The sequence below is a fragment of the Anthonomus grandis genome, chromosome 4 (assembly GCF_022605725.1).
Source record: "Anthonomus grandis grandis chromosome 4, icAntGran1.3, whole genome shotgun sequence".
Taxonomy (NCBI): Eukaryota; Metazoa; Arthropoda; class Insecta; order Coleoptera; family Curculionidae; genus Anthonomus; species Anthonomus grandis.
Window position 1 is genome coordinate 746,278 of NC_065549.1, and position 14,278 is coordinate 760,555.

Genomic DNA, 14,278 nt, shown 5'->3' on the forward strand with positions numbered 1-14,278 from the left:
GGAAATTTTCACAGAAACATAAATTTTTATAAAAACCTTAAAAAATCAATCAACATTTCCTGCTACTTTTTCCTGGACTATTTAATGGTGAAATCAAATTTTTGGTACCACTGGTATTTTTTTCGAAAATACAAATTTATTTCAAAAAGCTATCGACATGGTACTCATTTTTAACTACTTTTTTAGGACAATTTAATAATGAAATCAGATTTTTGGTACCACTGGTAATTTTCACAAAAACAAAATTTAAAAAAAAAACCTTCAAAAATCAATCGACATTTTTCTGGATAATTTAATGGTGAAATCAAATTTTTGGTACCACTGGTAATTTTGATAGAAACTCAAATTTTTATAAAAAACCTTTAAAAATCAATTGACATTTTCTGCTACTTTTTCCTAAACATTTTAATGGTGAAATCAGATTTTTGGTACCACTGGTAATTTACTCGAAAATACAAATTTGTTTTAAAAAACATTAAAAAGCTATCGACATTGTATTTATTTTTAGCTGCTTTTTTAGGGCAAGTTAATAGTACAATCAGATTTTTAGTACTACTGGTCGTTTTCCCAGAGACAGACATTTTTCATTAAATTCATCAGAAGCCAATAGACATGGTACTTTGAGTTACTTTTTCCTCAGTAAAAAATGTAAATGTAATGATGAAATCAAATTTTTGGTACCACTGGTAATTTTATCGAAAATACAAATTTATTTCAAAAAGCTATCGACATGGTACTCATATTTAACTACTTTTTTAGGACAATTTAATAATGAAATCAGATTTTTGGTACCACTGGTAATTTTCACAAAAACACAAATTTTTATAAAAAAACCTTCAAAAATCCATCGACATTTGCCTGTTCAATTTAATGGTCAAATCAAATTTTTGGTACCACTGGAAATTTGTTCAAAGACACAAATTTTTCTTAAGAACTATAATTAATCAATGGAGAGAACACTCAATTTTCGCTACATTTTGTAGAATATGATAAAAAACAGAGAGAAAAGTGAAAAGATTAAAAACTTAAAACAGAAAAAGGAACTAAAAACATGAGACAAAAAACAGAAAGAAAAACAAGAGAAAAAAAACTATAAAATAAGAAGAACAGAGACATATAGATACAGAAAGACTTATTCAACATAAAGGAAAATGAAAACTTGATCAAAATCTTGGACAACGATCTGAAGAAAAAATGAAGAGGGAGACAAAAAATACGACTTGAAATTAAAAGAACGGGGAAGAACAACAGAAAATTCAAGATTTCAAGATAAAACCTGGAAAACGCAAAAAAGTACATAAAACTCATGAGAACAGAGAAATAAATTATAAATGAAAATATAAATAAAAAATTTAAGACTTTTCTGGTGGTTATTTGAGTCAACCTCCTGATTTTCATCGGATTTAATAGGAAATTAGTCAGAACACCAGTACGAAGCTATAAAGCACTGAAAACAATATGCAAAAAAAAGTCATTTAAAAATATTATTTATTTACTCATTAAAATCATAAATTACACGTCAGTCTCTCTCTTAACAAAATACTCTCAATAATGCTCAGGCCTGTAACTGCCGTCATCAAACAACTCCTCAAAAGTATCCGGCACATAAGTTCCACTCAAATCTTCCGTTGGATATTCAGTGGTGGTCGACATTGACTCGGTAGTACTCTCGTCAGTTTCCTCCGTAATAGGCACCGACTCTCTAGTTTCCGCTCTGGGGGCGATACCTGGATGCAAAAGCACCTTGGAATCCACACTATTCGGTTCAAGCAATTCGGAGGTTTCGTGCAACAACCAGTTGGAATGTTCGGGAACAGCGGGGGCGGCACCAGCACCTTCTTCCAGTAAAATTTTACCACCCGGAGCGTAGGCGTCGATTATGCTGCCATCTGGACCGATTACTTTGGTTCTGGTACTGGGGCCTTCCAGGTATTGAGCGGTGGGAATAAGTCCGGCGTTGGCTACCGCCAAGTAGGTGAAGAAGAGGCAAAAGACCTTGAAAATTGGTTTTATTATTAAGAGAGAAGTATTTGGGAAATTATGTTTGGATGGTTTAATACACGGATATTACGCAACTATTACTGGTTTTTTTAAAAATCCAGTTAGTGAATAGCTTTCATTTATTAATACGGATTTAGGAAACTCAAGATATATTTCATCACCTATTTGTGTGAATTTTTATTAAATAGTCATTATAACTGTCCCATTTATTATTTTTAATCAAAGTTTTACTTTTTACTCTATCGTCTAGTATTTTTGTTAGTAATTAAACCATTTTTTATAAAAAAAAACTATTGGCATTTTAAATTAATCCCATGCCATCAATATATTTTTTCTAATTTTAACACACTGTTGGGCGCCAAAGGTGGACTAGAACATTTTAGGCAAGTAATTTATTTTTATGTAAAAATTCATTGCATAGGAATTTATAGAACTAGGATTTATTTTTCTAAAGAACTCCACACATTTGCCTTTGCACAATTATTTAAACTATAATTCATAATAATTAAAATTATAAATAATCATTCAAATAAAAATTCCTTAATCAGTTAAAATGAAATGCTCATGTTAGAGCAGCAACAACTAACAGGAAAAGGATTCATAATTAAATTTAAATACATTTTCCTAAAAATATTTTTTAACTCTTAAGCAATTACAAATTCTCTATAAAATAATAAAAGTTACTTAACATATGGATTGATCGTGGGGGAAAGAGTGTGTGAATCGCATTTGAGAACTTTAGCAACAGTTCGAAAATGGATAATTAAAATTATCTTTGGTGAAAATAAATTATATTCAATTGGTCATTTATTTTTTAATATTCAGTTGTTGGATATGTGTCTACTGCACTGTTTCGAGGTATTAAAAATACTTAAATGTCCATAAATTAAATACAAGGAATAGAGGTGCATATCCGATTATGTTAAAAACCCTTAAGCAACGCTTCCTATAATAGTATTTTCCAAGATTGTATAACATGATGCCTGGTCAGATAAGGAAAATCCCAAGTATAAAGAAATTTAAAAAAGGTGTAGAAATATTATGTATTTTAGCCTAGTTGTTAAGATTTTTAATGATTTAATCAGCCCATAATAAACATATGCATTATAGGAATATTTTTTGTGATATTGGATTAATATAAAAATTTTAACTGCTCGGAATTTTTTTACCGGAATTGACATAGATGGCTGATTGAGATATTCTTAGACTATGTTATAGTATTCATTTTATTCAATATGCCCTTTTATTTTTCAAATAAATGTATTATTTATTTATTTAATTTAGTAAATCTGGCCACACTGTTGGGCGCCAAAAATCCCCTTTGGTGACAAAAAAATCATCCCAAATATTCTACTAAGTGTATCTAAGTACATTAGTACTTTTTCATGAATTCATCCCTTTTCTGCATTAATTTTTATTAAACTATTAAACTATAATATTTTTTCTCACATTGTTGGGCGCCAAAAGTGCATTACTTAACTCGTTTTAAAATAAGATTTTAAGCAATTATAGGAAATAAAGTCAATATTTGATAAAAATATAAATTTTCAGGTTTTCCTTAAAATATAATGAAAATTTGTATGCAATTTTTTATAAAATAATTAACGTTTTTGGTGTTGTTTTCATCGTGAGTCTCTGCCTAAGTTTTCTAGCTCGAATGATTTCTTTTGTAAATATTTTCATCGTTTTTAAAGAGATTAGCAAATGTTCGACAAATAACCAACAAAAACCTCTTAATATAAAAAAACTGATAAATTTTATACAATAAGGAGTAATTTCCCGAGAAAACTCCCACACTGTTGGGCGCCAAAAATGTGCTACATAACTCGTACTAAAATAAATTCACCGCGATTTTATATTATAATTCATTACAGAGCATAATGCATCATCGTAATAAAATGATGCCTTTTCAATTTTAAAATAATTCCAGTAATAGTATGAATATAGAAATATTATTAAAAAATTAAACTTTTATCCTAGACTCAAAGAACTATAATATTTATATATGACGTAATCTGAAATTCTTACACAAATTGCATTATAGTCCACTTCTATAATATCTTTTTTATTCAAATAAACCCCAAAATAAAATTGTGTAACAGCGATTCAATTAGATAAAAATCAGAATAACGAGTTAAGAAAGCCTTAAACTAAAACGCGATTTTAAATTCAGATGAACTCGCTTTGAACTGTACCGCGTCCTTGCCGGTAAAATTTAATAAAATTTAGGAATTCTATTATGTAACAATTAGTCTACTTACTTGCGGGTTCATTGCGGGTTAATCAGCTCTACGGATCTGAGTGCACAATGATTTAAAATAATTAAGCGTTAGTTTTTTTATATTCTGGGACGTCCTTGTGCCCGTAGATCGTCGGTTCTTTAAACCAACGCGGATATTTGGATTTTCTTTAATTGAAGAAGGTGGGCAGTCGAACGTTCGTATTAATTCCAACGAATCAGGAAATTGAAAAGAAATTGGGCGTCGGCGGTCGTTTCGGAAGGTCGATATATAGGTACACAATTTTTTTTTTTGACGTCACGATAAAATATAAGTAATTATATATTATATAGTGAGTACATTTTAAAATAAAGTAGTTTCTATAATAATATATTCTTTCTATGTTTCTACTGAAGATTTGGATGGAAACATTAATGGGGTGTCTCATATAGGGTTGAAAATCCTAATTTTAATGCTAGCATTGATTTAAATAAAATTACAGATTACACCTTCCTAATATAAGGCAAAAACTCTAGTGGTAATTGGAATTTTAAAACAAGATTTTAGTGAATCTAATTCTACACTTTAGTTAGGTAAAGTACTTTACATAATAATTTAATGGGGATGAAGAGCCGAGAGAGACAAAACATGAAAAGCTCAAAGATGTAAAAAAGAAGGGAATAAACATTCCGGTAGGGACAAGTAAAGATGAGTAATTAACCGAGTAACTATCACGTCACAGAGTGAAAAGCTTGTTAATTTGTCCAAATAAATTGTTTAACATCGTTTTTAAATTTATTTTTAATTATGCTACATAATATTACACAGCTTACGGTGTTTATTTAATTTTTGTGAAATAGATCCCAAAAACGTCAATATTCAAACATTATTTTTAACAGTGGCCTATGATCAACACAATCAAATGCCTTAGTTACATCATAGAACACATCAACCGTAGACAACATTCCCTTTATTCTATGTAAAAAAAAGTTGCATCCCAGGGATAAATACTAAAAAACTACTGATTAGGGTCTTCTTAAAGAAGATCGAAAATCAACGCATTAAAACGCCCCAAAAACCTCAAAATTTAAGGTTTCGAAGCAGTATACTGTAATCAACGCAATCGAATGCCTTTAGAACCTCACAGAATATTATACCTGCTCCATCCCCCTCACTCAACCATATCAGATGAATATTCTTCCATGAATTATTTCTGCAATGAGAGTCTTTTTAATACATATTCTTAACTAGTTTCATTTTTGTTTAATATATTTCTCACTTCATAAAACTTATGATATATTTAATTTATTATTTAGCGGTTTCTGTATGTGTTCTGTAACCTAAATATTTCAATGAGCTGACCTCTGGAATATGTGATGAACATAGGCAATTTGGATGTACATCTTCACAATCTATATCATGTATTTTGATTAAGTTTACTGACGGTTGTTCAGCAGAGATTAATGAAAAGCTAATAAATTTATATTTTATCATCATTAAGGCATAATAAATTTTCGTTTAAGCGTTATTGGACAATATGAAGACTACACTATACACATTTATCCAATTGTCTAGTAAAACTATGATTGCCGTATCGTCCGTATATGATATAACTTTTCAATTTATAAAGTTTGCGTTTTGATCAGTTTCTTGTGCCTTTTTCTACAAAAAAAAATATCAAATCTTAAATTGCAAAGATTCGTGGTACTATTTTGATTATAAATTCCAGTTAAGTAATTTCATTCATTTACAAAATTTAACTACAGACTTTTCCAGAACCTAAAATTGATTTAATGGTAGTAATGGGGTTTGTGAGAACCGTCATTATTAGGAGATTTACTGTGGTCTTATACGTATTGACCCTCATGATCATGGTGGTGGCTCAATTTTTTGATAAAAGAATTAGGTCAATTAAAATGGTGTCTGGTGTGAATATGACTATTAGACCAAAGCAATTATATTCAATTGTTAAAAAAAATCAATATGTTAGAATGCAATGTTGATAATAAAGAAGCTTAGTTAGAAAATAAGATATATAAATATATAGATTGATAATAAAGAAGCTTAGTTAAAGAAGTTATGTCATATTTATAATAACTAAAACATATTGTGTGAAGCAAAATTATTGATTTTAAATATTTAAGTAAGGTTTTAAAAAAAAAATTAAAATCTAAGCTCAGGGAAGGTTTGGGTTAACAATTTTGAGATAAATCGAGGTGTTGTGAAATATCAAAAAATAGTATGCTGAATTATCTTTTATATACTTTATCTATGCGTGCTTTAAACACCAAAATTTCAGTAGTCTATATACATAAACTATAAAATAAATGAGAACTACAAAGTTTATCCTTTGGCGATTACATTTTTACACTTAATCATCTTCATTCGATCATTTGAAATAGGGGGATATACAGAATAGCAAAAAAAATTATATAAAGGATCCACCATCTAAACCTAAACATTCGGTTAATATTTATATATTTTAAAAGTTGAACAAGTTATAAAACTTAGGATTTTTAAATATCCTGGTTAGGGATTAATTTTTATTTATTTATATATTAATTTATTGTAATGGCTATTTTTTCACAAATTTAAAAAAAAAATTAACATTTTATTATAATACTTCGATTCATCAAAGTAAATAATAATAATGATGAATTTTACAAATATTAAACGTCCTTACTTCTCTTACCTGAATCATTCAATTTAAAATTATATTGTATATATTATTTAATTCAATGTATGTAATAAAAATGTATTTATTATTATTTTTTAAACTAGTTTTATCCAATATACAGGGTGGTCATTTGAAAACGAAACAGAGCCTATTTTGAGTCCCTCAGAACATTTGCGAAAAAATCCTCGGACCCGTTAATTTTTGATTCAAGGGGAAAACATTTTTTTGCTTGTTTCGTTCCCTGAGGACAAAGCCCTAGCGAGGGTGACAAGGGCCCCCAAAATTTTAAACAGAACAGGGGGTCGAGTGATACCTTATTTTGAAGGTATTTTTATGTGCACTATAACCCTAAAGTTTTAAATCGTTACTATTTGCCTAGTCGATACAGGGGTTAATAAAAGTTACAAAAACATGTCAACATTTTTTATGAAAAAAAATGCTTGTAAATTTAGCAGTTAAATAAATACAAAAAAATTTGTTCTCCTACATTGTGAACCGTACTTTCTGTTGTTTTTTTTAATATCCGTAGGTATCTATGCCAATTCTGCAAGGGAACTCTTGGTTATTGTTGAGACTGTTATTATAGCAACATTTTGAAGTTTAATAGTGGTTGTCAATTACTGCTGTCAGATCATAGTGTGTCAAACAAATAGCTCTTTAAAGTTAGTTAGTTACAACATTGAGTGTGATAATGGTTTATTCACTTGCTGAAAAAGTTAAAATAATTTCTCTTTTCTTTGCGAACAATGAAAATGCTAATAGAACTGCCCAGCTCTTTAACCCCCTAATCGACAGGTCCATCGCAAGTACATTGTGGAATTGGTTCAAAAATTTAGGGAAACTGGGTCTGTGGCTAATAAAAAGCGCGAAATGGATAATCGAGTGGTGAATGAAGCTTCAGAAGTAGGCCATATTGTGCAAGATCCTACACTGAGCACAAGGAAGTTATCAACCGTGTCTGGTATTAAGAGAAGCAGCATTCAGAAGATATTAAAAAAAACCAAGTTTCATCCGTACAAAATGCATCTCGTACAAGAACTAAACGAAGACGATTTTGATAGACGAGTACAATTTTGTAAAACTATATCTGAACAAGCCGCCAATGATCCACACTTTCTATTTATTGTATGTTTTTCTGACGAATGCTCCTTTTTCCTAAGCGGTACTGTGAGTCGTCACAACTGTCGTTATTGGGCTGATTTAAAGCCCAGAATATTTCGTGAGGTGCATACACAACATCCTGAAAAATTAAATGTTTGGGCTGGCATTTTTGGTAAACATATCGTAGGCCCCTTTTTTTTACCTGGCAATTTAACAGGAGAGATGTACCTGGAGTTTTTAAAAAATATAATTCATCCAGCATTAGTGAAGATACTAGAAAATGACAACGAGTACTTGGAAAATCGTCTAGTATTTCATCAAGATGGGGCGCCACCCCACTATGCTGCAAGGGTTCGTCAATATTTGGACCAAACGTTTCCAGGACAATGGATTGGAAAAAGAGGAGCTATTAAATGACCTCCTCGTTCCCCGGATTTAAGCCCGTTAGATTTTTTTTTATGGGGCCATTTAAAAACTAAAATTTATGCTAGTCAGTCAACATTGCTAGACCATTTGCGACAAAGAATAATTGATAAATGTCGTCAAATTACCCCAGAAATTTTGCAAAATGTACGGGAAAGGTTTGAACAAAACCTGGATTATTGTATGGAAGTCGAAGGCCAACATTTTGAACATTTACTTGATTGATTTTATCTTTAAGCCCTTTATTTAAAATTATAATTTTTAACATTTTTTTGTAACTTTTATTAGCCCCTGTATCGACTAGACAAATAGTAACGATTTAAAACTTTAGGGTTATAATCCACATAAAAATACCTTCAAAATAAGGTATCACTCGACCCCCCGTACCATTTAAAATTTTGGGGGCCCTTGTCCTCAGGGGGGAGAAACTAGCAAAAAAATGTTTTCCCCTTGAATCAAAAATTGACGGGTCCGAGGTTTTTTCGCAAATGTTCTGAGGGACCCAAAATAGGCTCTGTTTCGTTTTCAAATCGCCACCCTGTATATTATACTTATATACAAAATGTATTATACTACTCCTAAAATATGTTAAAACTGTTTTAATTTTAAATTAATTTATTCGTGCTTATAGATATTAATATATAATATAATAACAGTAGCTAGACTGAATTATAGGATCGACACACTTTAAATATACACTTGAAAAATTAAATCTTAATAAGAAGAAAAGATAAATAATTAAAATATCAAAGGCACAACCTTAAGAGCAATACAATCACTGATAAATTTAATGAATAATCACATAATTTAAAAACTCATCAATATCGTAAAAGGTACCAGAGACTATAATGGTAATGGAGATTGTGGTATATATTATAATGGTATTCTTAAATATGCCTAGAGACATATCACTGATAATTTCCAGAAAATGATTTAAAAATTTCATACCCTGATATTCGGAAGCTTTCTTACATTTTAGTATGTTGGAATTAGGTTGTATTTAAAATTGGTATTATAGTTGTGAATAGTACTATGCGTTGCAAACCTGTTTTTTACTTTTTTTTTTTATAAAAATATGGAAATCAAAGATGTACTGAGAGGATAGTGTCACTATTACTATATGTTCATTATACTTTGGAGTTTTTGAAATTACAAAACATGTCAATTTCTTTTTTTTTTTTTTGTTTTTTTACCAAACTCGCTTATTCATTACTGGTATTTCAGAATTGTGGGATTTCAGTAATTTTTCGTAGTGTAAAATAATTAAAAAACTACATATGTTCGTGTCACTTAATAAGTTGTTTTTTATTTACATAATTTTATACAAAAAAATCTCACAAAGCCACTGAGGCTATTAATAATGCACAAATGTAATACACTATTTTTAAACTATCACTATTGTAGATTTTCTATTGATTTAATGGTAGTAATGAGGTTTGTAGGAACCATCATCATAAAGAGACTCACTGTGGTCATGTACGTATTGGCCCTCATGATCATGGTGGTAACCGTCATGAGCGACAACTACTGGAGCAACAACAGCAGCATGATGAGCTACAACTGGAGCTACTACAGCATCATGTACACCATGACCGCGAGCTACAGTTCCAGATGGTCCAGAAATGATGGCGTTTTCATGTCCATGCACACCAGTATCATGAGCTACCACGGTGGTTGGGACGTGGTGAGCATGGTGGGCTACAATTGGTACATGGTGGGCAAGAACTGAAGCATGATGGGCGACTACTGGGGCGGCATGAGCGACGATGTGAGGGTGAACTGGGGCGGCATGAGCGATGACTCCTGGATGCTCTTCGTGTACGATTTGTCCTCCTGGTGCTACTGCGGAGATGACGCTGCCTTCGGGTTCGACCAAGGTGGTCTTGGAGCTGGGGCCTTGGATGATCTTCGCTGAGGGTTCGTGGTGGAACCAACCGGCGTTAGCGACGGCCAAACAGGCGACAAATGTAAAGACAGCCTGGCAATTTTTAATAATAAAAACTATAAAATCTAGAAATCCCAAAAAAATCAGTAAATACTTACAAAGGAGTTCATGGCTCAAGTTTAATAGTTCTTTACTATTTGAACTAGACACAAATAATAATATATTTCCTAATTGCGTTTAGGTTTTTATATATTTTTAATACGACCTTGTCTCTAGTTCATGTCAGTTCGATGCTATCGAGGTCGTCAAATTTGGAATGGTGCGGCACCTTTCTTATCAATTTAATTCCTTTCCTATAATACACTTTAATTTTTATTAATTTTATTCATAAAAAACGTAAATATTCTTTAGTTCGTTAAAGAATTATTTTGGCTCATATGTATATTAAATAGCCTGGAAAAGATTTTTGAAAGGATTCTATTTAAATAAATTTTATCACATCTGCCTGAAAAGAACTCAGAATTTCAGCATGGTTTACTTCCTGGTAGTTAAATTGCTATAAACCTTTGCACTTGCAACAGCTTGATGTAATCTATAAGGTGTTCGAAAAATAGACAAAGATATTTCAATGGGTGATTCCTTGTAAAAAAATATGAAAAAAAGTTTATATAAACATGGGTTCGGAAATGTATAGTTTTCAAGATACAGGGTGATAATTTTTTTTTGGAAGGTAGAGGTGCTTGCATATTTATCTCCAATTAAGCTTTATACACAAAAATAAATCCAACTCAGACTATCATTAGTATCCAACAAGCTCTGTATCGCTTCTACGGCCACATAGATATAGACTTGAATTGTCAAGAAAGAATTCACCAAATACTGCGTTATATAACACTTTACCAACGAATGTAAAAAACTTATCTACGAAAAAATTTAAAATTACTCTTCAGCTTTATCTCACAGAAACTGCCTTCTACTCTACTCAGGAGTACATGGGGGGCGCTTAATAGGGGAGATAAAATGTCCGAACTATGACACCTTAAATATGTATATTTATTTATATTTTTTTTCTTTTCATCATGTAGATCAGATCTATTTTAGTCAACCATCGTGTTGCATTCTGATAAAATGTGTCTTAGTAATGTGTAAAATAGTGTAACTATAATATAAAAAAATACAAGTCCGTCATGTATGTTTACTGATAAGCACTGTGATTTATGCATTTTTGACCTGCTACAATTGTTAAATTTTTACGAAGTAGTCAAATAAAGAAATTTAATTTAATTTAAAATTTAATGATCTTCGGCGTTTTTTTTTTAAATAATGAAACTACCAATAACGACACTTTATCATCTTCACTCGAACAATTAAAACAAATATAGAATAATAACAAAAAATTATATTTGGGGTCCATCATCTGAACTCCGAAGATTGTCAATGATTGTCATTTTTTAGTTAATTCATATTCAAATTTTTGTCGAAAATTGCACAAGTTGTAATACTGCATATTTTATATAAGAATTTTATAAATTAGTTTATTATGATGGGAATTTTTTCCCAGAACTTTAATAAAAATCCAGGATTTTATTATGACACTTTATTATCTGGTCAAAGAAAACAGGAATATGGTCGAAATTTCCATGTATTGATCGTATTCTTTGAAATCGAATTCACTATTGCTGTATAAATCATTTTAAAATGTTATCCTTTGTTTTTAATTTTATTTAATATATACCACAAGAGTTCGTTATTATTATATACTGGTTTTATACAAAACGCATCACTTGTAGCTCATTTCAATGCTCCATTACTACTATTTTAATTTATATCATCTAAAAATTGTACTTTTTTAACGTAATTTGAACCGTTTTATTATATATTGACAAATTGGAAATTTTGTTTTCGTTTATCCATTACTGCCATTACAGAATTGTAGAATTTAAGTAATTTTTTAGGGTTAAGTTTCACTAGCACTCATAATTAAAAGTCTACAAATGTATCTATTAATTAATATGTTGTTTTTTATTTACAATATAAAATACAAAAAAAACCTCAAAAAGCCACTTAGGCCATTAATATTGCACAAACTTAATATAGTGTTCTTCAAAATCCAAACTATCACTATTGTCGATTGATTTAATGATAGTAATGGGGTTTGTAAGAACCATCATCATAAAGAGACTCACTGTGGTCATGTACGTATTGACCCTCATGATCATGGTGGTAACCGTCATGAGCGACAACTACTGGGGCAACAACAGCAGCATGATGAGCTACAACTGGAGCTACTACAGCACCATGTACACCATGACCGCGAGCTACAGTTCCAGATGGTCCAGAAATGATGGCGTTTTCATGTCCATGTACACCGGTGTCATGAGCAACGACGGTGGTTGGGACGTGGTGAGCATGGTGGGCTACAATTGGTACATGATGGGCAAGAACTGGAGCATGATGGGCGACTACTGGGGCGGCATGAGCGATGATGTGAGAGTGCACTGGGGCGGCATGAGCGATGACTCCTGGATGCTCTTCGTGCACGATTTGTCCTCCTGGTGCTACTGCGGAGATCACGCTGCCTTCGGGTCCGACCAGGGTGGTCTTGGAGCTGGGGCCTTGGATGATTTTGGCTGAGGGTTCGTGGTGGAACCAACCGGCGTTAGCGACGGCCAAACAGGCGACAAACGTAAAGACAGCCTAAAAATTTCAAATAATAAATAGAATAAAATCTAAAAACTCAATGAATACTTACAAAGGAGTTCATGGCTCAAGTTTAATAGTTCTTTACTATTTGAACTAGACACAAATAATAATATTTTCCGTAATTCCGATTCGGTTTTTATATATTTTTAGTATGACCTCGCTCCCAGTTCATGTCACTCTTAGATTCCGCGTTCGATACTATCGAGGCTGTCAAATTTCGCTTGTAATGGTACGTTATTAATTTTTTATTACGCCTGTGTAGGGTGTGGTACAAACAAATATTTTTTTTTGGTCAATAAGATAATATTATTTAATATTTAATTATAATATTTTCAAGGAATGTTATGTTGGTTATGGTGTTGGTTTAGCCCAACCATGCAAAAATTTTGAAACCGAAATTCATAAGATTATCACAGGAATGTTTCGTGTTTATAGTATTTTGGGACAAATTAGAGTTTAGTTGAACATTTTTTTAGTGAATTATGACTGTGCCAGTAGAGAGTATCATAATATTGGAATTATCTCATTTTTTTAATTGAAAAGTGGAAAATGCATTGTAAAAATATACTTTTAAAAAGTTCGAGTAAGCCTTCAATCGCACAAAAGAGTTAGTAAGTGTTTCTTACTATTTTTCTTAGATCGGTTAGCGCCAATAACAAGACACATAAATTTAATAATCAAATATCCTAAATATAAATACATCATAACACGTAAGAGAAGTACTAGAAGGAGTAATCGGATATGCAAGTGCGATACCTCATTTTAAAGGCAACTAAAAATACTTTTTAAAAATGAAAAAATCCAAAATGACGCCCATGAGAAAAAATAATGATTGAAAAAAAAAAGAATGAAAGTTGATGATGATTGAAAAAAAAAAGAAACGTCGGATTAATATTTTTTTGCGTCATATTGTAGGACATAAAAAGTGCCAATGAAAAACTGTTTTCAGTATTCCGATATCTCTTTAAATAAAATCGGTAGAAGGTAAAAATGATTTTGGCAATTTTCGAGTTTTTTTGGATAACTCCGGAAGTATGCGGAATTATAAAATTTCTTAAACATCATTTTATTAAGCTCCAAACAAGCAGCAACTTCGTCTGCACTTAACCGACCCTGTAACTCTTACGGCTTCCGAGATTCCAATGGTCGCCTTCAAATTTGGGACACCCTGTACGTAACAAGGCAAAAAAGTAAATTTCAGGATGTTGATTACTCAGTCTGGTGGTTCTAGAGATTAATATATTCAATCCATAACTAGTGTGGTGAATT

General features: G+C 31.2%; 4 protein-coding genes across 4 annotated transcripts in view; all 4 read right to left on the minus strand.

Annotated features, from left to right (window-relative positions):
- Nucleotides 1-14,278, minus strand: part of LOC126734913 (protein madd-4) — a 531,919-nt gene that overhangs the window by 167,267 nt on the left and 350,374 nt on the right. The window lies entirely within an intron of this gene.
- Nucleotides 1,472-4,556, minus strand: LOC126734908 (uncharacterized). The gene is made up of 2 exons (XM_050438743.1): nt 4,263-4,556; nt 1,472-1,995 (listed from the first exon to the last, which is right to left on the minus strand). The coding sequence occupies exons 1-2, from the start codon at nt 4,272-4,274 to the stop codon at nt 1,546-1,548; spliced, it is 462 nt and encodes a 153-aa protein (XP_050294700.1). The 5' UTR covers nt 4,275-4,556; the 3' UTR covers nt 1,472-1,545.
- LOC126734904 (histidine-rich protein PFHRP-II-like) lies at nt 9,708-10,513 on the minus strand. The gene is made up of 2 exons (XM_050438737.1): nt 10,465-10,513; nt 9,708-10,399 (listed from the first exon to the last, which is right to left on the minus strand). Exons 1-2 carry the CDS (start codon nt 10,474-10,476, stop codon nt 9,839-9,841), a joined length of 573 nt encoding a protein of 190 aa, XP_050294694.1. The 5' UTR covers nt 10,477-10,513; the 3' UTR covers nt 9,708-9,838.
- LOC126734902 (histidine-rich glycoprotein-like) lies at nt 12,304-13,114 on the minus strand. The gene is made up of 2 exons (XM_050438735.1): nt 13,059-13,114; nt 12,304-13,003 (listed from the first exon to the last, which is right to left on the minus strand). The coding sequence occupies exons 1-2, from the start codon at nt 13,068-13,070 to the stop codon at nt 12,443-12,445; spliced, it is 573 nt and encodes a 190-aa protein (XP_050294692.1). The 5' UTR covers nt 13,071-13,114; the 3' UTR covers nt 12,304-12,442.